This window comes from Embiotoca jacksoni, unplaced genomic scaffold (genome assembly GCF_022577435.1).
Source record: "Embiotoca jacksoni isolate LCO1_2020_lvr unplaced genomic scaffold, fEmbJac1.0.p SCAF_17, whole genome shotgun sequence".
Classification (NCBI taxonomy): Eukaryota; Metazoa; Chordata; class Actinopteri; family Embiotocidae; genus Embiotoca; species Embiotoca jacksoni.
Window position 1 is genome coordinate 9,962,555 of NW_027185307.1, and position 27,116 is coordinate 9,989,670.

The window sequence follows — 27,116 nt, forward strand, 5'->3', positions numbered from 1 at the left end:
ACAGTGAAGAGGTCATCTATTGTGAATCCTATGTGGGAAGCCAACAGTCTCTGACCTCCTTGTCTGGCAGGTTCAGTTTTACATAGAAAGTAAAACAGTGTTTTAAATGTCAAAACTAATTCAGTACCCTCACGAAGGTGATGCCTAAAGTATGACTTCAACACGGGAAGCATGATTCGGACAAGAAATTTAAACGGTGCCTTTCTTCACTGCCAACTGCTAACAATCTTGTGGTCATCAGGGATGTTTTATTTAACTTCACGTATGTCGAGAAAGCGATAACTTAACACGATAGACAGTCGTCAACGTTAGCTTTTGAGGATGTTATGTTATCCCATTTCTCAGCCTCCCTTCCAAGCTCCTGTTTTGTTTGTCCTGCTCTAAGTGTGAAACATGCACGGGCCGCTTGTTGAGGTGGAACGAGAGCCTGTGGCCCTCAGTTGTAGGTTTCACCAACAGCACAATTTCCTCGTGTTGTCTTTAGATGCGTGTTGTTCTCCTTTATTACAAAGTAAAAGAATCACAACCTTCCCGGCAACCCCTGTTGACTCCCAACCCAATGTGTTTCAGCGTTAAATCAAATTCTCCCATCTTAATGGAACCACCCTAAAGACACAAGGGGAACATACAAGTAAATAAAGCATACGTTTTCACATTCTGTTATCCTGTTTTGCTGGCTCCCTTGTGAGGTCTTCATTTAGGTGTTGTGCTCCTCGTCATTCAGTCACCCGTCAAAGTGACACCCGACAAGCGCTGACTTGCCAAGAGGTGAATGGTTTGTAGGTCAGAGAGGATGAGGATGAGGATGAGGAAGTGTGTTTGCGCCGTGGTCTCTGATGAACTATGTTCATATTGGATCTAATTTGTAATACCAGCTGATGTTCACAACCATATTTTGGTCTCAATACAGGAAGCAAAGGCATTTTATTAAAAGTTGCGAGGAGGAAGTTGGGGAGGATTGATGGGGTAAATGTTGCTTCACTTCAATGTAGACTGGGAGGGTTTGTGTCCTTTTCCATGCTGTAATTCGTCACTGACTTTTTAAAAAAACCTTTCAATTTATTTCTATTTGTTTGATAATAATTTTACTTTAACCACAGTCGTGTATTTTGGTTGCCTAAAAATAACCATTTATTTTGTATGTCGGGATTTAGGTGCCATTATTAGAGGAAACATGGAAAAACTTCAGTAAACATTTTACAAATATGTTTCTTGTTGATATATTTTTGACATGTTGATAAAATGTAATCGTGTTTCCTCCAAAGCAGATCAAACTAATCAAAAACTGCACATAATTTATGAAGCACAAATGTTGTGTGTACTGCTATGTTGTTTTAAATGATCCTATATGTGATTGATTGGACTGACTGTAAAATTAAACATGAATTATAGAAAAAAAACAGGTCTGTTTGTCAAATCACCACAAACAATCCACCGTCTGATCCTGCTGCGTTGTTATTTCTTGCAGAAGAGAGCGGACGTCCTGCGATCCTACGTCGGTGACCTCGCAGACCAGAACCAGGTGCTCGTTCAGACCATTGAGGTTTTGCAAAGGGAAGCCGGACACACAGTTACCGACGTGGAAATGAAGGTACACACCTCTGATTGTGTTTTGGACGAAAGATTTTTATGAATGTTTTAAGCTTGGCACTGATGTGTCATTGTCTCTTCTTTCATATTTCTGTATTTTAAACAAATGACACGTGTGATTAAAGTGATCTTCACAGCATTTATTTCCACAACAATCATTTGTGGATTCAGGAAACCCATCTTTATACAAAGTACAACCTCTGTCTGTCTAGATTTGGATTGTACTATGTAAAGTTTATTTTGGAGCACATGCAGATTCCGGTGACTTCCCTTATGTGTGCCCACACGCGTATGAAACAAGAGCATGAATTACTTGTAAGTAAAAGAATAATCCGGCTCAGCTGTTTAGATGATACCCTGCAAAGATTTGCAACATGCATTTCGGCCATGAGCTCAATTTCTGTCCTCTTTATATAGTCAAATAAATAAATGTAGTGCTTTCATACTACAACTGCTTTCCTTTTTAAACAGTGACTTTTATGTAGTATTATGCAGTAAGTGGGGCAGAATATGCCAATAGAATGAAAAGTCTGTTTGTAAACGGTATCAAGCGTGCAGGAATACGACAGTGAGGAGATTTTATTTGAAAGTGAGAAAATGAGAATGAGTGAGAAGGACACTTCTTTTTTTTTTTATTCTGCATTACCGTTGTCCCCGGGATCTTTTGTTTGTGTACACTAATGGAGGCCAAAGCATCTCCCACTCTACAGAATCCAATCAGTGGAGATCACACTGAATGTGGTGAGCAGATAAGTCTGTGAAAATCCTTCATTGTTTAGACAGAATAATATCACTATGTACAATAATGGCAATATAGAAAAGCCATTAGGAAGCTCATGGAGCCGTGCAAGCTGTTTCTGTTTTTATGCGTAATAGCAAGAATTCTTTGTTAAAGACACAGTGAATTCTTAAATGTAAACTGAAAGAGGAGTCAGGCAGAGAAGGTGCACGATAATTACCCCTTAAGGTTGTGGCCTCAACCATTTTCTGGAGGAAACTACACATTACCATTCATTCTTCGGGGACTGGTTGAAAGCCAAAGTTACAGTAATGACGCAAAGACAAGACAAAACATCATCACCACCTGATGTTGTGACCTTAAGTTATTGTTCCACCTCCATTATGGCCAGCTGTCTATTAATATTTGCTCTTCTGAGTAGATTTTGCACCAGAAACATAATTATGGCCTATTATACGTCAAAGTACTTCCCTGCTATTATTGAGAAGGTCAGAGGGCTAGCTCTGTGTGCTCTCAACACTTCTGCTGTAATGCTTTGTATTTCTCAGCACTCAAAGCTGTCCACTTTGAACTGTCATCAGTTTAAAACCTAATTTCCTTCAATGACATTGCTTTAGCAACAAAAATACCGAAGTCTTCTCCTCCATATTGCTTTCTTAGACACCTTTATTGAGTACACTGTACTCTGTATATGTTTCTGGCCAACTATAGCACGATACATGCCTATGGAATAGCGAGAACAGCCAATACATTTAGTAATTTTCATTATCAGTAATGGAATTTTAGGCACTTTACTTACAGTATTTGTCTCTCTCTTGCTCTCCTGCTGAAGGGGATGACAGGTGAGGACCAATTTGTAAAACTCATTAAAGTAACATTCTCTTTGTCCAGTTGCACAGTTTTACTATTGTTGGTGACAGCAACAGCTTTGTTTGGCAGCCAAAGAGACACAGTGTGAGGCACGTAATAGTTTTTTGCTGCTATCGACCCATCTTCTGAGCTTTTGAATCTCCATTTTAACCCATCTTAAATGATGCTCTCAATGTCTATTTATACTACTTTGTATGTTTTCAGGGTCTAGATTGGTAAACAAATACAAACAAATGGACTGCCTCACTCAACAGTCTATTAGGATAGTCAGGGGACAACAGTGTCTTTCTGCTCTGAAGTCCATAATGTGAAATCCAATCAAATGAAGAGCATTTAGAGCTACTTATGGACCGTTCCACCATGTAAACGATGCAATGAGCTCTGTAATAGGAGCTTGGCTTACGTCTGATTGAATCGTAGTGTATGGTACTTGTTGATGCACAATAGGGCTGAACTGTAATGGACAGTAAACGGAGTTTGTTTTGTGGTCATAATATCATGAAATTCAAGGCTTGTATTTTAGACTGTTGCAATTAGCCTGTGGCCTATTTGTCGTCTACAGGCAGACCGATAATGCGTCACCATATTCAGTGTACCAACTTCTGGCCTTACTCCAATGGAGATTGTTTGCAGTTGTTGATTGGTCTGCCCTTCACAGTGGCTGAGCAAACCTTAATGTGAACAGGGTTTTCAGAATAAATGTATCTCGGTGAAAACCGAAGCTGCGAGCAATAGGTGGGCAGCTCCAGACTACCCATTAGGTGCTCTACAGGACAATACGTCCTATATGTGGAATTATGGGAAGCCATTTTTTTTTTCTCTAATATGAATATTCCCTGTAACACTGTCATCTTGACTTGTAAACTTTACTTGGAAAACCTCTGCATCCAGGTAAAACTTGCAACTCTGTATAAAAAAAGACCAGACTTTATATTGAGCTTCCAGCAAACCAGAGCAACAAACTAACAGTAAAATATATCATTCTCTGAAGTAGTGAAGCATTCCCTGACATAGGTTATTATGGATTTTGAAATATGTAGACAGTTATTTGGTTGGCCCCTGGGCAGCTGGACTTTGAAACAGCATTGTTTCAGAAAGAGAATCTGTATTTGTGTTATGATGCAGACTTCCAGTTCTTGTGGTGCTCTCGTCACTGTCAGATTCAGGGGTGAGATCGCTTTCCAGCAAGGGAAATAAAGGCTGAACGGTTTTTGTGTCATTCAGTTACAATAAAAAGCATTATTCTGAGCGACAGAGACTTCTTGGAAAACTTATTCTTTCTAGTTATTCTGTCTGGGTTATACTCTGGTAGCCACGTGGACATTTTAGGGATTATTAATGTTATAATGTGATAGAACTGCCACTTATTGATCCCTGTAGAAATGTTTTTCCCTCTGGATTTATTCCACGCACGTCAAAGGCACAGAAGCAGCTATAGAACAACTTGTGGAAGTGGGAGCGATTCAGTATCTTGTTCAAAGACATTCTTGTCGGCTGGATGGGTGCCAACTTTGGCTTTTCAACGACAGTTTGAGGATGAATCACTTGTTGTTGATTTTAGCAATACGTTTAAGAAAATGTAAATAACCAGGCACATACTTCAAATGATGTGCCAGTTCATGTCGTCACGTCACGTCTTTTTCTCGCAGATCAATAGATCACTGCTCCAAATTTCATTAAAAAGTCCATATCACAAGACTGCTTTTTGCATCCATTAATTGATATGTCTTTAATGAACCATTTGGCATATTTTGTTTGTTTGTGTGTGTGTGTGTGTGTGTGTGTGTGTGTGTGTGTGTGTGTGTGTGTGTGTGTGTGAATCTGTGTGTTTGTTGGTGTGTCTTTTCGGTACATGCTTTAATTCCCAGAGTTTAGCCCTGGGCCTGTGAGGCAGTATGGGGGACTCTGGGCTGGTCGGAGAAGAGGGAATGGGATCAGGATAGATCAGAACAGATCAGTAGGGATCATTTCGGATCATTTAGGATCAATGGCGTTCTCTTTGATCCACTCATCCTGTCATCGCACTACTCCCACACACCTCTCAAATTATTACCGTACCAATCACAGTCAAAACACCCACATGATAGGAAAACACCCTTTGGAAATGTATAGTATTCTGTTGTGCTGTGGCTTCAATTCAAAGTATTCTATTTGCTACGCTTGTGAACATTTCTTGGTTATAAAAAGAGGGTTAATAAAGAAGACCTAATTTCCTTGGTCTTATTTGTGTCTGAGGAGAGAACAAATAGTAAGAGAATAAGTGTTGACAACAAATTTGCTAACTGAGTGCCAGGAATGTTTCCAGCTGTGATGAGAGTCTTTCATTTTTTTGCGTGATTCACAAAGTGACTATTTATGACATTCCCATAAACCACAGAACAGGGGCTATTAAAATCTCAAGGCCCGGGAACCAAATGAGAAAATTGGTCTCATGACTTAATCCATGCTAATGAGAACATCATTTTTCCTGTCATGTAGAGCACCCTTCGTAGTAGCGTTCTTACGACTCATTTTGCTTCCCGGGCTGCAGTTCAAGAAAACAGAACATTAACTAAGAAGTCTGTAAGTTGCAACACAGCTGTTGAGTGAAAGCCTTTTGGTCTCTTTACTGGAATTAATAAAATATCCCCACTTTCAGAATGACCACAACTTTTTGAATTCAGGCAGCCGGTGATCTTCACAACGACACAGAGATGCATGAAGGTCAGATTTGATCTGTTTCCACGTGACGGAAGCAGCACAAATATATGTACAGCCATTATCCCAGCAGTTTAGTGAGATTAGTTCTAATAGCATTCATATCATTTATTTGCTATAACTGATTAAGAGCAGAATTAGTCTGGCTCGCTTGTGTAGTATTCCTGATTTGGACATAGTGCAAAGAAGCATTTGCCGTGAACCTGGCTGACCCTGCATGCGTAGTAGTGACTGCTCTGTTCAAGTCAATGAGAGAATGTGGAAACTCAATTCAGGTCCGCATTAAAAACAGTCTCTGAACTGTGTGACCTTTATCATTCTCTCTCTTCATCTCGTCTCCTTCCCCCTCTCTCGCACACCCTTAAGCATTTGCTTGTGTAGCAGCTGCTGTGAGGGAGAAGAGGGAGTGAGAGTGAGAAAGGGAGAGCAGGGGAGGTCAAGGGGTTGCGACGGTTGACTATGCTAATGTTGTTGTTAATGACTTTGCTGTGAGTGATAATTGATCGTCTTCATTACCATATTAACTCCACAGCCCCACCACCGCCACCACCACCACCACCCTCCCAGCCCCACGTCTCTCTCTCACTGTGCAGTAATGGATGCCCCCGTTTGATCCTTGGAATAATGAACTAATTAGCTTAATTAAAATCAATAGAGGTGCCAATACCGGGTTAGACATCTCAGGGACGCCATCTCTATCTGCAGGAAAAGGAATTTTCAGAAAGAGAGGGTGAAATAGGATGGATGGCAGGGGGTTAGAGGAGCAATACGTAAACAACAGGAAAGGGTGGGAAGAGATGAGGAGCTGGGGGAAGCAAAATGGGGATTAACGTGACATAAAGGGAAGAAGTAGAAGGAGAAGGAGAGGAAGAGGAAACGGTAAGGTGAAAAGAAAACGCGAGAGAAGTTGCAAGTTTTAAAAGGTTATAAATGTTAGACGTTAAATGTAAAAATGAGTAGACAAGGGTGAGGACAAGAAAGCATGAGAGAAAGAGACAGAAAATATCAGAGGAATGAAAGGGGGGCAAAGAGAGGGGAAACTAAACGAGAGAGAGAGGGCGAAAGAGGTTCCTAATGCTGATTTATGAGTGCTTGACGGTCGTTAGCTGGAATAAATGGCTTGTAGGAGTGGCTGCAGCATTACTCCCTGTACAGGATACTAAGTGCATTGTAAGGTCAGCCATGAGGCCAAACTTACATGTGTAGTGCTCTGCCCTTGTAAACCTTTGTTAATATATCAGCCACGGGATGGAACTGTAACCAGTCCATCTGATTCACCGGGAGGACTGTGGCTCCCTAACCCTTATGCTAATTACTTTATTTCAGGTTTATTTTAAGAACAAGCCTTACCCAAGTTTAGTGGACGCAACTTTAATAGTTGGACAGCAAAGAAATGAACTGTTTGTTATGAATGTGATTTGCCAGTGTAGTGTTAAAAAACATCTAGATGGTGAAGGGGTTAACTGAAATAACATAATCAACTACAATTTTATCAAGCATAATAATTGTTTAAGTAACTTTAAAAAAAAAAAAAATTTAAGTGCTGGTTTGTTCAATTATAATGTATTAAGGCCTATTGATCAACTAAAACAATTTGAAGATGGCCCTGTGAAACTTTGATGCGTACTTTTTGCATTTTTCTTGACATTTCACAGTATAAACTAAATGATTAACGTTTGTGTGAGAATATACTGTATATTTATTCAGTGTATAGGTTCACCCAGTACACGTGATGCCATATCTTTATCTATTTAATAGCAGATTTGCAGCAGCGAGGCAGCAGATGTGTTTTTTTTTCCTGCAGGCTATCATCATAGTTGCATCACTTTACGCTGAAATCAGGCTCACTCTGGACAAAAATTAAAGTCCACATTTATTATTACACACTTCCGCTACACACGCGGGCCTTGACAGAGTAGAACAGGACGCTGCCGTGCTCCTTCCAGTCACCATCATCTCGAGTTGCATTATCCTAGTTTTTTTTCCGCCCCATCCTTCGCTTTCTGTTGTGATCTGGTGACTCACGCACACACGCTCCTGCTTTTGAGTTTTCACCCCTGTTGCTTTCAGTTGACCTTGCTCCAGAGAATGGAAAAATGGAATGACTGCGTAAAAGGACGACTATTTTCAGATAGAAAAGATGAAAAGAGAAAGGGAGTGTGTGTGTGTGTGTGGGGTGGGTGGAAGATGAGGGTGAGGGGGAAATGATTGAGACAGGAGGAGACAAGAGAATGTGACAAGGTTGAAAGCTGGAAACAAAGAAGAAGAAGAAATGAGGGAGAAGGGAGGAGAAAGAGGGACTCGGTGGAAGACGGAAAGGGACGACTGTTGCCGTTGCACGCCTTCTTTGTTTCTTTCCTACAGTAGAAGTACTGCTGCTATTTCTACTTTTAATATTACCAGTCCTACTGTGACTACATGTCACAGTTATTACTACAGTATCTCTGATACTACTCGACTCCAGTGTCTAGCAGTGAACAGATCTGCTGTGACAGGATTTGTTAGACTATTTTCTGCATCTTTGCCTCCTCTATCGGAGATTGTCATGCGTCTTCGGAAATATCAGCATTGCTTGTTATAGACAGCACATCTCCTGTAAGAATGGATCGCATTTGCCTGTTCTGTTTGTTTTAAAACGGAGTGAGAAAACGAACTGATGTGATGCAACAACCATGTAATGCGTTCACTGTTTCTCTCGCTTGTTTTTCCCTCACATCGTTCTCTGCGGATTTTGACCATCACTCTATTAGAATATTTTCTCACCACTCTTTAATGATATAGTTATACGGGATGTGAACACACACACACACACACACACACACACACACACACACACACACACACACACACACACACACACACGCACGCACACACGCACACACACATACACATAAGGCCCTCCCTCTAACAAATGAGTTTACCGTGGTCATAACCTTCACAAGGCTCATTATCATAGATTGCAGGCCTTTTCATAAAGCTGAGACCACTGGTGACGGATTACTAACGGAATGGACACACACACACACACACACACACACACACACACACACACACACACACACACACACACACTGTGATCTGTAATGAGACCTTATTCCGGACACCGAACCCAGCTGCCTGTAAATTACAGCCGCCACTCCACCATACATACTTAATCAGCTAATGTTGTTTTATTCCTTATTATTAATTTGTCCCTGTTTCTGATTTATCTAAAGCTTTTTGCATCACACCAATATTTTGTCTCCTTTACAGTTCAGAGGCAGAGAACGAGAGCAAGCCGTGTGCTTATTCATGTACTTAGGGGATTGCATCTGTAATGAATTGACTGGCTGTTTAGGCATACATAACACAGCCTACTACTCACCTTAATAATGTAAGCGGGTCGTAACTCCAGCTAACCCAAGGGTATATAAGGCGTGCATACACACACACACACACACACACACACACACACACACACACACACACACACACACACAGCCTACCTATATTAGCCACTGACCTCTACCTTTGCCAGGTCCTCTCATTGTCACATTGCAGCTGCATTGGAAGATGAATGTTTTATGATGGCGGGAGATCATGTTGTGTGTCTTCATGTATGTGGTTTGGTGACCATGTTGAACTAGCCTATGGCTCTTCTTATTTTGGCTTTTTAAATTATTTACACGAAGACTAATGAGCCACTGGTACTATCCAATATAATATACAATATAAAACATCATTTAAGGAGGATCTCAATAATGAACTTAACATAATAATATACTATTAGATACCTCTCTGTCATCATTATTCAAGGTTAAAGGTGCTTAAATCAGTTTTCATCAAGTTCATTGTACCGTGGAGTCAAGCATGATGAAGAGGAATTGTGCGTCTATTGTTTGTTCTTTATTAACCGGTGTCCCAAAAAGCAACTTCTGCCAGAATTATGCATCAAATCACTTTTAATGGACTGAATGTCGTCCTTTCATGCCCACCAGCTCCTCTTTTTGGATACTTGTTTGTATGTACAGTATATTTGGGTTACTATGTCACTACTATATCCTGCAATACACACAAACACACACACTCACACACATGCACACACTTAACATATGCATAATTGAACCGCACACACAAGCAGACTCACATATACTCACACACAGGGTTGTGTTGACCTGTGAGTCATTGCTGTCGGCATTGATTTCCTTTTCCCAGAGTGACCCCTGTCACCACGGCGATAGAGTGGCCGATATTTCACCAGGACTGCTGGGTGCCTCTCTTTCCGTCTGGCCTCCTGTCTTTCTCTCCTTCTGTGAGTCTTTTTCTTTATCGTCCTCTTTCTCTGCTCAGCTCTCGTCTCTCCCTCTTGTCCTCTGTTTCGTTTCTCTGTTTAAATATTCCCGTCTAGACGTAAATGTTTTCTTTGCTTTTGAGCTCAGTTCATTTGTATTTTTTCATCATGTTATTCTCTTTTTGCACAGTTTGAATTGACCGCACGGTAACTGTGCTGATGTATATTTCTCACTCCGCCTCACAAATGTTCAGTTAGAAAAAAGAGAGACAGGCAGACAAGGTGGAGCCTGAGGTTTTTTGAGTCCGTGGAATTGTGTTGCATCAGAGATTGAGCTGAAGATTGTGTGTGTGTTTGTGTGTCTGCATATGCCTTAATATGCTTTTATCTGCATATTCTTTGCCTCTCTTTCTCAGTGTTCCCCTTTTAGTGCTACACTGTGCATCAGATATATTCTTTTTAAAAGAGGAAAGACAAATTATTATGTCATTAAAGTAATCATATCTCTAATTCGATTTGTGAGCAACTGGCCCTGTTTTGAAGATGGACAACGCGGACAGCAGTGATTATTTTATTTTTTTTATTTTTCATCCAATAGTTTATTTTCACAGTAACACTTTGTATATTAATGTCTTCACCCTTTTTTTTTTTTTCCCCCATGATGATATCATCATGTTGCTGTGGTCAACAAGATGCAAATTTTGTAGCAATTAGTCAGGGGTGACACACTTCACACCTTTACTCCTGGGAGCTGTCAAACTTCATCACAGCTTACAGCACCTGAGAAAATCAATTTCTGCAAAACTGTTTTCCTTTATTGAGCAGGGCCTTAATTAATAAATAGAAGTCAAGGTTTTACTGGAAGGAAAATTGAACTGTATTTGGATATGTCAGGGTTAGTGCAGAAAAGCATCTCTCTAAAGGCCATGTCATGTAATGTACATCAGCGTACTCGGTATTTCTATTATGAAATTTGAACTGAATTAAAAGTTATTTATGCCCATAACAAATTGATAATCATTGCTGCCCATGTGACTAAATAATCTGGATGTTATTTTTGTCTCTCTCCTAGGTGTCTGAGGTTGATCCGGGGACTTTGTTACTGGATACATTTATTGGTCCTGTGGTTAACAACCCACACAGGTATGAATAGCCAGAACATCTGTACGGCTGATTTCTAATGATTATTAGCTACTTGTCTTCCCTGCTCATCAACAATGTAATTTTTTCTCAGAAAAAGTTCACTCTTGACTGAAATACCTAATAACTTCATGATTCAACCTCACCCACTCACAGACACACACCTCGCTACCCCACTGTAGAGAGAAGGTAACAGAGTTGGCCTCAGGGACTCTCTCTGTCCTTAGGGAGGTTGAGCTCCTCAGGGAGTTGCTGCAACACCACTGTCCCCATGGCAATATGCAAATCCTTATATGATATTTCCAACATTGCAGCGCTCCAAGGCCCCTAAAGACTTGTTCTGTTTCTTCTTTAGACCTTTGCTGTAAAGACGGATTTTTATTTTACGTTTCGCACATTTTGACAAAACTAATGAAAGTAGTGTTTTCTGAATCTAAGTCTTGATGCTCATACACATGTAGCTATTCCAGATTTTTACATCACTGGCAAGCAGTGAAAGCTATTCTGCAAATTAAGCATTGAAATCCACTGACCCTGTGTAACTACTGCGCACTTTAGTACTCCTTCATCACATCAGCTTTATATTGACGGGTAATAAATTACTGACAAAATACCTCAGCCTCGAAGTTGAGACTTAATATCTACCATGATGACATAAATCAATTAATATCCAAACATTGGGATATTACTGCGGCCAACATTTGTTTTGTTTTTTGAGCTATCGTATGCAAACTAAAAACACACCCAAATATGGTCAGAAGTAAACAGTCAGTAGTTTGAATGGTCTGGCACAATGTGGCACAGTTGAGTTTGGCTGCACAGGATTTCTTTGCCATCCCTGTAGTAGGCACTGAAGGGCGTGATGGATCCTCTGTCATCGTACTTGCTGTCAGAGATGTGGGGATTTGCATCACACCTTGAGCGTTTTAAATGGCTGCACATATAATAATAGAAAAAATGAAATAAATGAAATGAGTAAATCAGGTCTCATGAAATGAAATGACAGGCAGGTTGAAACAGCGGGTGAGTGTGTGTGTGTTTCTTGCCACCAGCGTCAACATTAAACACATCAGATTGAAGCCACCCTCCAGGGTAGCATCACTCAGCCAGGTGTGTGTGCGTGTCTTAGTGTGTGTGTGTGTGTGTGTGTGTGTGTGCGCGTGCGTGCGTGTGTGCGTGCGTGCGTGTCTTAGTATGTGTGTGTGTGTGTGCATGTGTGTGTGTGTGTGTGTGGTGAAACCTAAGTCTTTTATCTACTTTTCCGTTTCCTCTGTTTTTTTTTTGTTTATCTACAAATTTATTTATATATTTCTGCTGAAATGGTGTACAAAACACACACATAGACTCTCTCTCACACACACACATTGATCTATCGATGTATTGATGTGTGAGTGGGTGTCAGTTTTTTTTATTTTCCATCTCCCCCAATTTTTTTAATTATTTCCCTTAGTATAATCTCCTGGAGTTTTATTTTTTATTTATTTTTTTTTTTTTACACTCGAGTTAACTTGAGTGCTGTTTTCCTTTGCCAAAAGCAGTCAAATGCTGAAAGTTAGTTAGGTTTAAAAAAAAAAAGAAAAAGCTTTGACAATATCCGGATTCTCATTTGGGAAAGGTAGAAACTTAACTTATTTCACACTCAGGCAGTATCCCTCAGTGTAACTGTTCTAATTCAAAACTCCAAACTTTTCTCTGTTCACAGAAGTTATAAGATATTTAGGTTTTAAGACACTGGAGGTTCATCATTGTTACATTATTATTTTCCTGAACCTTCTTTGCTTGTTTTTCTATTGTCCAGCTGTTTAGCCGACGGCCTCCTGGCTCTCCCCTTCCCGTTTTATTCGTTACAATGACAGTAGTACTGTAGGTGTACATTATTTCTCTGTCTCTGTCTCTATTTCTGCCCTCTTGTTTCTTACTCTCTCTGCCTCTCTCACCCACTTCTCTCTCAGGACGGGGAGCAGGATATGTCTCTTTTTCTCCGTATTGACTTTCCCAGGTCAGGCTCCTCTTCTCCTATTAGGCCAAGCTAACTGATCAATACGCGGGCCTGGTGGGCTGCTGTATGGACATGCAGGCAGGCACACACAGCGGGCTGTGCCCCGGCCAAGTGCCACACTCATTAATAAACACACACACACACACACACACACACACACACACACACACACACACACACACACACACACACACACACGCACAAAGTAGAACATGTATAATGCACATCTCTATCCATTCAAACGCAGTAATGAATGTAAATGTTTTTTTTTTATGCCTGTACCAAACTCCTACGATAAAACTGACTGTAGAAACAAAGTCTAATCAATCCTACAATTTTTACAAAAAAGTTGCAAATCTTAAAAAAAAGACTGAAGAGTAAATCATTAGTCAGTCATGTATCCAATTGATTGCTTCCCTGTCAAATAAGGAGATGCAAAAAAACAAAACAAAACTCTTCTCCTTTCAAATCTTCTCTCTTCTCCCCTGCTGTTCTCCCAGCTGGTGAGTTGTGACATCTGCAGTGCTGCGACATGGATAAGCAGCTGCCAGAGATGGAGCTATGGAGGGGGAGGAGGAGTGTGGGTGGGAGAGGGGGGGAGGGCGCTCAGGAAGGGGGTGAGGGACGCTGACAACCAGCAACAGTTAGATGTACCGCGGGGTGGGTGTTGGAGGGTGGGGACTTGATTGCGTGTGTGTGTTCATAAATGTGCATGTCGATGTGTGAGAGTGCGCATCTGTGGATGCACTGGTGTGGGCATATGAGCATATGTGTCTGTGCGTGGCAGCGTGCCAGCCGGTGCCATCTGGCTGCTTGACAGAGCTCTTCTCATTAACAGGGAGGTTAATTGCTGTGGCAGCACCCAGGCTGTGTCAAACATCACCCTGGGGACATGGCGGCAACAGACTATCTACATGTTTTTGTGTGTGCGCACACACCAACACGTGTGTATTTGTGATTTTAAGTGTAAAACGTGGCACCGGAAACCTTTAAACTCCTTTTCAACGTTAGAATGATCAACGGCAACTTGCTGTGTAAGAACCCTGTCATATGATATGAATAGGGCAACACAGGGGGACCTGTGTCCGACGTGTGTGTGTGTGTGTGTGTGTTTGTGCATGCATGCAAGGCAACATGCATGTTTATATTAGTCTTATGAATTATGCCTTGTTGCTGTAATGATGTAGAAAGAATTGGGTTTACAGAGCCAATGTCTATAGCCCTGAGGGCAAACACACATACACGCTCATACACACCCACATGTGCACAGGGGGGTGGGGAGGGTGGTGGTGGCAATTTGCATGTTATTACTGCATATTCATGACTAATTTTGTTAGCCTTGCTTAATAGGCCTGAGTGACAGCTTGAGAAATCGAGAGCTTGCTTTAATATCACACACACTCCCAGTGATAGATACACACACACACACACACACACACGCACACGCTCACACTCACACTCACACTCCTCAGTCACATTCGCTCACCCGACTCTCTCTGTCCACACAGTAATCATAACAACACTTACGGCTTTAAACAGGAATTCCCTGTTCATCTGCTGGTTTGACATTGTATCATTTGTTTAGCACAACTCCTTATTGTATACAACGATATAGTGAGTTATATAGCCTCATTTGTTACATGCATAATCATTACCTATAATAATATGCACATACACCCACACATGCACACACACACACACACACACACACACACACACACACACACACACACATACACACACACACACACACACACACACACACACACTGCACGAGTGGCATGAATAAATTTGCATTTTGACTTGTTGCAGATCAGACTTTGCTGCATCTTTTCATATTTTTTTTCCCAAAAGAAGCAAAAATGTTTGAAATACAGCATCTTCCTGTTGTTAATTAATTCAGTTTCATCCATTATTGGTGCAGAAAATAGAAACTTATGTACCATTAAGTGATACAAATTATGCATTTTTTTTTTTAATTTTTTATCTTTGTTGACTACATATTAGTTTGGTGTGCATGTTTTAAAAATAATCCCTGGCCAAAACAAAACTGTGTTCCTGTTATCTCAGCCAGCAAGTGTTTTCTGTAGTACACGCACGCACGCACGCACGCACGCACGCACGCACGCACGCACGCACACACACACACACACACACACACACACACACACACACACACACACACACACACACACAAAGAGAGCACTTGAAGCCCACTGCCCAACTGTGCAGGTGAAAATAGGGATGAAATTGGCTGCAGTTACTTTTCATTCAAAACCCTCTTTCGATTTTCAACTATTTCCCTTTTCAGACCATTTGTCTCCGAGTATCTCTCCTAAATTTGAGGTTATTTATTTTTCCAACGAACTGACAGAAAAATAAGTTGAAATTTCTAATATTCAGACCAAGCTCTTACCCTCCATCTAATCGGTGCTAAAATAATAATGTAGCTCCAAGACTTTGTCCTTTTGTTAAAGTTTAAAAATCTGTAGAAAAGTAAAATTTGTAAATATTCTATCCTATTTTTGGGGAAGAGACTTCCTTTGTCTATACATTTACGAATATACTCAGACCTCTGTGCATGCTGTTTTTGTACATTTGTGCTCAGCACAGTGATAATTCACAACAGAGGAACACTGCAGTTAGAATGGAATAAAAAACCATCAAGTGAATTAATGGCACCGCAGCGCACCCACTTCCCCATTCTCTTATAGAGACAGAAACAGACTGTAATCTTAAGTCAGTTTTTCACACTCTCCTCTGTGGCTTTTACTCCATTTGACTGAAAAGTTGTTTTTTTTCCTGAAGTGAAAGATTTAACTCTCAGCGCTCTCTCCACTCACATGTCACTTTTGTCAAATCTTGCCTTTCCTTCTCTGCTTGGTGCGAAAGTGTAGACACGCTTGATCAAATGTGAGTTTAACATTTTTAATCTGTGCAAAGTTTCATCAGAATAGCTCATCTCATGAGGCTGGTAAATGTGTGTGTGTGTGTGTGTGTGTGTGTGTGTGTGTGTGTGTGTGTGTGTCTTTGTACATGCCTGTGTGTTTGTGAGCAGTACCACACAGTACCGTATGATCTGCTTTTTTTTTTTCTCTCTTTCCCTTTCCATCTTGGGTGTGTGACAGCTGTCACTGGTGACTCAGAAAGGTGTCTGGGCAGAGTTAACGTATTTTCACCGCTGGGAAACACACAGACTCGCGCACACGCTCAGATAGACACATATCAGCTCTAGTTGCTGTCACCTAGCACAAATTTCAACAGGCTCAGCATCTCCTCGCTGCTTTTGAATTAGATATTTTCTAAATCACATTCTACACTTTATACACACACTCCAGGCTGTTCACATTTTGCTTATTTTTTGAATCACTTCCCATTTTAATCAACCATCAGGGTTAATTCAGGGCTTGTCTTGTATAACATTGCCATTATTCTAAATACAGTAACTAGTGTAAAGTTTGGCTATGAATAAAATCATACAGACTACCATATGCTTTAAATTTATGTTATTACCTTGTGCTTTTGTTTCTTTGTTTGGTTTTTGGTCTTAAGAACCCAGTAAATCTTGGAGTGGATCCGAAACACAGGCAGATCCACAAATTATTTTTCACTTTTATTCGCATTGCCAGATAGGGCAATTGGCCTACTAAATGTCTGTTGATAGATTTGATCAGTAGGAAGGGTTAGGGTTAGGTTAAGGATCAGGTTATGGACCAGTTGTATGACAGTGAAACAACTAATCACAACAGTAGAATTTATAGCGTCTGTCCCTCTGGCTGATCCAATCTAGTGCCAACCCTACTCGATTTAAATACAAATTCTGGATTCTCTGAGTCACATCTGTTATTGTTTTAAACGTATTGTGTCACCTGCTATTTCTAACACGCTGTGTGGTTCTGTTGATCATGGATTCATTTTAGCTCATGTATCTCAGCTCATTAACTCAGAATAATTTCAGATTGTAACGTATGCTCGCTCTACTCAAGCATGTGTGTTTCTTGCTAAATGTATACATAACGTGTTATTTCCGGTTTGCTATAGCTTCACAGTTACTTTTATCTCTCTCTTCCTCTCCGTCTCTCTCCTGATCAGTGTGTCAGCCATTTCGTTTTTCCTCTGCCTCCTTTAGTAATAATGGCGTGTGTAATGAATGTAGTCTTTTCACAGTATCAAAGGTAAGGCTTATTGAACTGGAATCCATTAGCTGCAGTAGCTGACCAGACCCCTGTAGCCAGTGCAGGCCAACCCGATGAAGCCCCTGTTAGCTGTGCCTTGGCAGGCCCTGGTATTTAGTGGTATTCAGTCATGTAACAATTTCTGTGTTTTACTTTCATCCGTCTTTCTAGTTTTTTTCTGTAATTCTCGGCCATTGATGATCCCCTCTCCTCTTCTTGATGTCTCTCTGCTATAGTACTGGTTCCTTGGCCCAGTTTTCATCCGAGTCAGAACACCTTAAAATCCAGCTGCAGACCAAGGACGTGGTCATCTCTGATCTGAAGAGGGAGCTCGCAGAGAATTTAGAGCAAAAGCAAAAGGTAATTGACTCAACTTGTCCTGATTTGAGCACAAACGAGAAATGACCACAACACAAAAATGTCATCAGGACAGTCTGTCCAGCCTTAAAACCTTTTCTGAACACATCTGCCTGTTGGGTAAGATCATTTATTTGGTGTAAATCTTTCACTTTTTTTTTTTTCTTCAAATTTAATTGAATGCATTATATTGAATACATCTACATACTGTATATTTGTCCTGACTTATTTTAAGGTGTTGTCAAAGGTCTAAAACACTTTCCCCCAAATAATGTAATGTAATGTAAATTCAATTCAATTCGATTTTATTTATATAGCGCCAAATCACAACACAGGTTATTTCATGGCACTTAACACATTAAAGTCCTTACAGCAAGACTTTACAATATTATACAGAGAAACCCAACAATTCAACAATTCCCACATAAGCTAGGAGGGGAAAAAAAAAAATCCTCTTTTAAGGGAGAAAAACCTCCAGCGGAGGGAAGGAAAAAAAACTCCCTCTTAACGGGAAGAAACCTCCGACAGAACCAGGCTCAGGGGTGGGCGGCCATCTGCCTCGACCGTCTGTAAAGAGTTTCATCATTTAGCAGCATTTTTTCACTGCAGTTCCAAGACTGACTTCACGATTAAATGATGTGTTTAGGAGATTTTTTTTTTTTTTTTTTTTTTGCAACATACTTGTTATTGTTAAGAAGCCTTCTTGAGAGGTGGAGAAGTCTTTTTTTTTTTTTTTTTTTTTTACAATATTGGTTTGGCAGCTGTGCTACAAGCACTCCATGTGCAGCCAGGTTTAACAGGAAGCCATGGCGTGTGTGATGAATTACCAGCATATCTCAGAGCCCTGGGTAACAAACATGGCATCGCCGGCCTGGATTAAAAGGGAGAGTTTTTTACGGCCTTCCCACACCTCCTTACAGGGTGTCACTAAATTATACCCACTGCTGTTTTACTGTCTTCTGTGGCTTATGGTTAACACACACGTAAACACACACAGACTTGCAGAAATGCACACGCGCACGCTCGCACACACACACACACACACACACACACACACACACACACACACACACACACACACACACACCCATTTGTGCTTGTGGTAAACCCAGGCTTGTTGGTTGTTTATGTGTGTGTTGGCTGGTTACTGCTTGTTTATGCTGCTTGTGAGTTGACTCATTTGCACTGCAGCTAATTAGTGGTTTGTGTGATTATAGAGCCTTACAGGAACAAGTAGACGAACTGGAGATTGTTCCGTTAATCATACTTTCAACAAATGTTGATACATTTCTTTTTCATAATGCTTGTGTTTTCGTTTAACGAGGGCTAGATCCACGCACACAGTCTCACATTCTCACACAGAGTATTGTTACAGGTGACAGCCACAGAATATCATCTGTAAACCATTTTAATTGTTGGCATTAAGACAGTATCTGTATGACCTGAATACATTTCGATAATGTGACACATCTGAGGCCAAATTAAAAGAAGGTATATCCATACAACAATGAAAACGATACATACATTTAACTCGGTCAATGTAGAACATTTTTACCTTTAATGACATGTGAATTGCTAAAGATGGACTTCTTTTACATAACCGAGACCATTATTACAGAGTCCGTTACAGGTGTTTGTACTTTGGATTGATTCGTTTGACTGTCTGTCTCCTTTGTGCGGTCTGATATGAACATTAATTTAATGAATGATACTAGTAGAAGTTTATCTGCCATAATTACAGAGTTCTACTTCAAAATAAGATACAGTTTACACAGGAAATTATTTTCATTTCAGTTCATTCAAGATTACTGCAAGACATTAATAAAGACGCAATCCAAAGCAACTGAAACATCGTATTTGTCAATTAATAATCATCAGTGAAAATGTAACTTTCCATCGTTTGAAAAAATCTTTCCCTTTTTAACATTTGAACTATCTTGTGGTCCAGACTGCGACACAGGTGTTGGAAAGTGGTGAGAGGCTGGTGCACCTGAAGAGTGAGCTGTCCTGTCTGTACCGGATCCACGAGGACAGCATGAAGGAGATCGACGAGAAAGACATCTGCATCACCGAACTGACAGCTAACATTCAGCTCCTGCAACAAGAAGGGGCTGACACACACGCTCAGGTGTGCAAAGACTTACACGTGCATGAAATAAGATTGCTAATTGCACACATGTACTTCCCACATGTGCTGTAGATATCATACATGCAAGTAGCTCTCAATGCAAACATTAAATTCACTCACTTTCTCTGCGGCCACTTCAACCATCTTTGCCTTAAGCTCCTTACTCCTTACAGCATGTTGTCTGGCAAAGGGCCTCTTCATGTCTTTGAGATTACATGATTGGTACCTTGTTTTGTTCCATAGATTGCCGGGATATAACCGCCTGCACATGTCTCCTATTTTTTCTGTCTGACTTCAGCTCTCCAAGCTGAATGTAAGAACAAAAGAGCTGCAGGAGGAGTTGAAGAGAAAAGAGGAGGAACGGAGGCAAAGCGAGGAAGAGCAGAAAATGAGGGAAGAAACGGAGCAGAGAAAAGCAGAGGTGAGGAAAAGGCAAGAGCAACAGAAGAAAGAAGAGTGGTTGAAGAGGATGGAAGAGGAGAAGAGGAGGGACGAAGAGTGGAAGAAGGAGATTGAGGAGGATAGAAAGGCCTGTACTCAAGCTGTTAAAAAGTGGGCTGAGAAAGCAACTATTTTGAATTCTGAAGTGAGTATATTCATGTACATAGTAACTGATGTGTTTTCTTACCAACATACTCATCAGTTGTTGCAACTGTGTTGAATAGATTGCAAATGAGAAAAAAACATTTTTTAGGTTCACTTTGGGATTCATGTTTTTGAAAAAAGTACGGTTGCACCTTCAAATTAAGGATAACTAACGATACTCATCATGAACACAAGTCAAAGTATCACACGCAGTAAGACGTCTTCATCCTCAATTAAAAGATGACCAGACTCATTCAATTTGCAATATTATATATAAAAATAAATAATAACATATAAATATAATAATAATACATATATAATATTATGTTACTTTTGTGAACTTTCAATATTTATGGTTTTACATTTTTATATTAAGATCCTACCTCCGTGTCAGCTTTCAGTCATATATATGTTTTTAAAGATAAATATTCCTTGATTGAGCAGTATGTTTTCCTACAACAGTACAGAGGACAACATATTGACATGCATGCACGTACACACACTTACACAGTCTTAAAAAAACAAAACACTTCACCTTAATTCAGACCTCAGACCCTCTGTCTCCCCCCCCTTCCCCTTCCATCCTGCCATCTCGCCACAACCGCTCCAAATTAATCTGCAAAATATTGATTTGAGGACCAAAGGGGTGGGGGGGGGGGCGCACGATTGCGGCCGCATATTAATACGAACGAGCCGCTCTTCGTCTCTCCTCTATACTTTAAGATCCTCATATCTTCATAATTGATTAATGTTCCTTTGTGAAGTGGGGATGAATAATACATTAGTGGGTCTGCTGCACCCTCAGGCTGATGAGAAAATGTTTAATTTCAGTAAATGTAGCGCTCCTTCTCTCTTTCTCTCTCTTTCATTTCCCCTCTCTGGTTATTTGTGAGTGTTGGAGTGCGTTTGTGAGTTTTCACTCGTGAGCTGAAGAAGAGAGGGCTGTTGTTGATTTGGTTTTTCGTGTTTACTGTCGGCTTTAAGTGCACGTTAAAGCATCACAAACAAAAGGCGGCATATGCATTTGCAAACATGAATGAATAAATTGGTGGAATGAGCTCAGTATTGTTCTATTAGTTGATATAACTTCAAGAGCTGTGTCACTTTACAAGCTGTTTGTCCTCGCCAAAGGAATCATCCCTTTGGACATTTTTGCACGCATTGCATCATTATGCACTGCAAACATCAGCTGCTACATTATCAGTCAGTAATCAGTGTGAACATGCAAATGTGCCATAAACCCACCTGATGGGAACAAGTAGCCTCCTCTACAGCCTGGAAAGGTGCTGGGAGCTTGACATTTGTCTGCCGCACTGACTGCCACAGCCTGGCTCCACTCAGCTCATCTGGTTAACAATGCTAATTATGCTAATCAGACGACTAATGATGATGATGATGAGGGATTTAAGAGCTACAGCATGGCAAAGCCGGTCTCTGTGTGCGTGTGTGTGTGTGTGTGTGTGTGTGTGTGTCTGTGTGTCTGTCTGTGTGTGTGTGTGTGTGTGTGTGTGTGTGTGTGTATTGGTAGCAGTGGGGGTATCTGGCACCTGATTGTGAGCATCTTGTGTGTGTAGAATAGATAAACGATGAATTGAACACACACCCACACAGAGACACCCACAGGTCTCACTTCATGCCTACTTAGCTTTGCTTCATTTTCATTTGAACTTGTGCCAGTGATGAAGGGGATCTATACACATGCACAGCATCATACATCCAGAGAGAGCGCTAATTGAATAAATAATACTTATCCGTTAACAAGAATCCTAATTAGTTATGCTAATCAGCCTAGATAACCCAATTAACCCCATAGAGTGAGGCAGGGAGGTCTCTGTGTGTTTATATGTGGGTGTGGATTTCTACGCCTGAGAGCATATCAAAGACACTTAAGAAAACACATTTGGCTAATTAGTTTTCAAAGACATAGACAAGCACTTATGTTTTTTCATGTCCTTATTGTTCTGTTTTTGAATGTGAGGTAATAGGCGTTCCACACCAAAAGGAAATGAGAGGTATAAAGAGCGTTGATGTTTTTGCACTTGCATATGTGAGGATATCTGCGTTCACGCGTATTTTCTGCCGGCCCTCCGCCAGTCCGTCTCTCAGTTAGATCCACATGGACATGTATATTTTTACAACTATTATGGTAGTTTAAACAGAGTGTGTATTTGTTCAGAGAATGTCTGCCTGTTCCATTAGTTTATGTCCTTGGAAATACAATTTGGCCTCAAGTTCTCTCCGTTTATTTAAAACCTTCAGTCAGCGTTCCCCTCCTAATAGTGAGTCGTGTTTCCTCTCGTTTAGCTCCACCACTCATTATCCGGGCCATGTGGAGGAGACAGTGTTTAGAGAGGAGAGAGAGAGAGAGAGAGAGAGAGAGAGAGAGAGAGAGAGAGAGAGAGAGAGAGAGAGCGACAGAGAGAAAGAGAGCGCATGAGGGAGAGAGAAAGGCAGAATATTACTAAAAATGAGTGCAGACCAGATAGAAAAAGACAAAGGGAATTAATGAGTGACTGAAAGAGAGAGAATGTAGATCGTCTTTTAACCTGACCACAGCTGCGTTCCCTTCTAATGAATGGTAAGGAGAAAGAAGGGCGGGAGACACCCAGACAAGACTGTCTTTGTTGTGCCTCTGCCAGAGAGAGAGAGAGAGAGAGAGAGAGAGAGAGAGAGACACACAGGGAGACGGAGACAGAGACAGTGAGAACATGACAGATTTATGTCTTACAGGAAGTCTCCCAGATTTGTGGTGTCGCAAACCGCCTACCCCGAGTCAACTCCATGCTCTGGCTTTTAATTAATAGACTGTTTAAGCCTCTGCATGTGCGCTTCAGTCTGTCTTTGCATGTGTTGAGTATCCATGCATGTGCATCTGTTTGCCTCTGTGGCATGTGCATGTGTTTGTTCCATTTAGGCATGCAGTTGATCATGTGGTTTGTAGATTAAAATTGGTTTTGACAGAGAAATGCTGATCAGCCTCTTTGCTTCGGTCTGACAGTGGGGGATCTTTAATTCCAACTACAGCATTAGAATAAATATACAAGGAGTAGAGTTACATTGTGTGTTAAGGCTTCAGATAGGAGTCCTTAAAGAATGGCAACTGAGATGATTTGTCATCTTAAGGCCCACGACCACCTGTCAGCCACACGCTGTGTGTCTGTGTGTCTTTCTGTCCGCACACCTTTCTTTTTGTTTTTCAGTTGCTCTGATTGGCTTTGGCTTCATTTTTGTTTTAGAACAGTTTCAGAGCTCCCCTCAAAACTGACCTCAGGTGTTTAAAAAAAAAAACAAGTTAAGTATTAAATGCTGCATCCCACCTTTGCTTCAGGTCATGGCACCTTTGCTAATGTGCTAATGGGATTCATTGTGGTGAGCTTAACTGCGGGGCTTAATGTCTAAAGCCTGCACTTTTGTAATAGGAAGACCAAACACTAGATGCTGCGCAGCACGGGTCTCAAATGGGGGTGAGATGCTAATATTAGCTCATGCTCACATCAGCTGAGTCATCTCCTCTGTGTCCTTGGCTTATTAACTGATTTAAGACTGATTAGATCAATCTTGCACGAACGTGCACATACACACCAAATTTGAATATCAAAATGGAATTGCTTGACCAGTGAAAACTAGATTAATTCAAAATGTTTGCATCAAGGTGTGGGTAAAACAGATGACTGGGCATATTTTTTAATGCACCTTGCAGCATTTAGAGCCATTTATGACATTAACGTAAGCTCATGTTATGCAAACACATTTTGCAAGTCAAAGCCACTTACGTTGAGAATACGTGATGCTCCTTTTTTCTCCTTCGCCTTGATTTGACTTCATGAGATCATCAGCATAGGTATTGATTTTGCACTCCATTAGATGGCGTTTTAGTGAGCTACAATACGTGTACCTCTTTCATAATACTATGCCACAGTAACAAAAGAATAATGTGGAGCTGTTTTACTACACCATTGTCATTTTAATCGCAAGGTTCTTTTCATCACAGGCGCAAACATACCTTGCATACAGTATGTTGATAGGAGAAGGCTGATTTTTTTTTTTTTTTTTTTACATGGACAGGCTGTTGACCCATTTACCACAGCACCATTATTTTCAACCCCTTCTCATTACCTGTAAGTGTCCCTTCATCGAGCTTTGTCAAGTTACGTAAACAGATTAGAGATTGCTTTGCTCCCAAGAAATGCCACAAATAGCTTTTCTTCTCTTTAGTCCCTAGAAACTGTCAAGAAATTGCGCTGTTGCTACCGGGTCAAATCTCCCGACAACATAACAGCAAGGAGGATGGCGTGCATTTGGCAAGGAAATCTACCATATCCTTATTCTTCCTTTGAAAAGTAATTTTCTATTATATGATTGTTGTGGTTTATGTGAGAGCCCATCGCACTCCTGTTTTTTTCTTATTTGATTGGGTTGCTCACTTCTGCTGCGAGCTGTTTTATCAGCTCAGAACATGATGTTACAATTTCACAAAGCTCTGCTTGAAAGTAAGAGGAAGTTGTTGTCTGTTGGACTTAGTCAGCCAATGTAAAATGTAACCTTGTGTGTGCTCTTGCTCAGGACTCGGTGTTACTACCTCCATCTGTGTGTGTGTGTGTGTGTGTGTGTGTGTGTGTGTGTGTGTGTGTGTGTGCGTGTGTGTGACAGTTTCCTCTCGAGATGTTAATTCCTCTCCTCCCTGTTGTTGTCATGCTTCCACCAGCAGCGTCTGCACCAGGGAGACGAAGACATATTGGTGTTAATGAAAAGCCTTCCTAAACTATCCTCCCCGCATGAATGTTTAAACATGCTTGTCATAACATTCATTCGCTCACACATGACAGCTAGCATCTGCAGCTGCCTTGCTCGCCCTCAATATTTTATCATACCATCTCCCCTAACCCCACACTAGCACAATGGTTGTGTGTTAGCAAACTGAATTATAATGACTCAAAGCAGGCGTGTGTTCAGACTCACTGGCAGCTCAGGCCATACATAATGGATTCAGAAACACCACAGGTCTCATAATGGCACAATTAGTCAATCTTAAATATGAAAGGAGGAGAGAAAGACTAAATGAAGGGTATGTTCTTATACGAAGAGGGGAACGACAACAAAAAGAGAAAGATAAACAAAGATGAGAGAAAGAAAGAGGAAAGGAAAATTGATACTAAGGGAAAGAAACTGAAAGAAAGTAAGAAATCAGGAATGAAAAAAAGGTAAAAGAACAAAGAAAGAAAAAAGAGAAATCCTCATGTCCATATACAGTCTGCTATTCAGAAGTCCCACAACGCTGCAGGTCAGCAGTTGTGACCTTGGTGGTTTTGACAGAAATGATTCACCATGGTAACGGTCGGTGTGCAACCCTCAGTACACCCCCGCACCCCTCATCACGCCCCAACCTTCCTTACTGCCGCTCTGCCAATGTGATTGGATGCACAATTGAAATATCATGCCTCAGCAAAACGCATGCACATGCACCAGCTGAACCAGACTGAAAGATGGATGAAAGAACAGGACAAGTTACACTCCTGAAAATGTAAGAAAGCAGGGACAGAAGTAACACACTAAGAGGTTGAAAAAGAGTTTTAAATGTTCAGATATGTTCATCTAAAAGACGTAGTTGCAGGGTTAACGTTGTGTAGTGGACAAGGCACAGTGCATCAAAGCAGAGAGAGTAGACATATAGTCACTGAATGTGGAGTCAAATGAATATTAATGGAGAACCAATTACCTTGGGGAAATGTTGTCTGTGTGTTAGCTTCGCTAACGCATGTGTCTCACCTTTAGCAAAAAGGAAGCAGTGGTGGTGGGTGATGAGGGTGGACAGCGCTGATGTATTCGTTTTCCTCCTAACAAGCTTCCCTACCTCCGCTAAAATAGAATTGTCCAGCCCACAGCTCCCCCCTCCACTCAACTTATTTCACCAAGGTGCAATTTTTTAAAGAATGAAATGTTCAGCGGTGCCTGTCACTAAGTGAGAGTTAATATTAGCGCTATGCTTGACAGTGTTGTTTTCTTTTCAAAGATTTGATAAGCAGCAAAAAAAAAAAAAAAAAAATCTTTATTTTTTTTTTTAGTAGAAATAAGCCTTTCAGGTCACTGAGATAAAAGAATTTCATTTGCCCGACACTCAGCAGTGCCGAGGACACAAGTCTACTCCCTTCCTCCGTACTACAGCAGTTTTTGGAGTCTTTACTGGGGGCATGTAGACTATCTCGATGTGTGAGCAGCTTAGCCCTGTGCGGCACTTAACTGTGCAGGTCTCTAGCTGCTGCTGATCTGCATAAGTGACTGTGCCACACTTAAAGCCCCTTCTAAATCAGTGTTAAAGCCTTGATAATAGACCTCACTGACCAATTGATTGGCCTTCATATGTTTACAGCTCACTTTAATTGCCTCAAAAATACCATTTATCAGCCAAGTGTGTCCATGTATGCATGTATGTGTGTGTGTGCAAGCATGCCTGTCCATCGACAAAAAAGCCTATTGATTTATCAGCATCGGGATTTGTCCCGTTCACCATACATAAAACCCCTGCGTATGTGCTGTTCAAAATGGGAAATGGCCCCATTGATTCCCTT

General features: G+C 40.9%; 1 protein-coding gene across 1 annotated transcript in view; it reads left to right on the forward strand.

The window, feature by feature from the left end:
• LOC138199576 (putative autophagy-related protein 11) overlaps positions 1-27,116 on the forward strand; it is a 44,401-nt gene that overhangs the window by 2,762 nt on the left and 14,523 nt on the right. Inside the window, exons 2-6 of the mRNA XM_069151755.1 lie at positions 1,469-1,591; positions 11,239-11,309; positions 17,717-17,840; positions 19,786-19,965; positions 20,264-20,551. Coding sequence (XP_069007856.1) covers positions 1,469-1,591; positions 11,239-11,309; positions 17,717-17,840; positions 19,786-19,965; positions 20,264-20,551 — 786 coding nt within the window. The remainder of the gene's footprint in view (positions 1-1,468; positions 1,592-11,238; positions 11,310-17,716; positions 17,841-19,785; positions 19,966-20,263; positions 20,552-27,116) is intronic.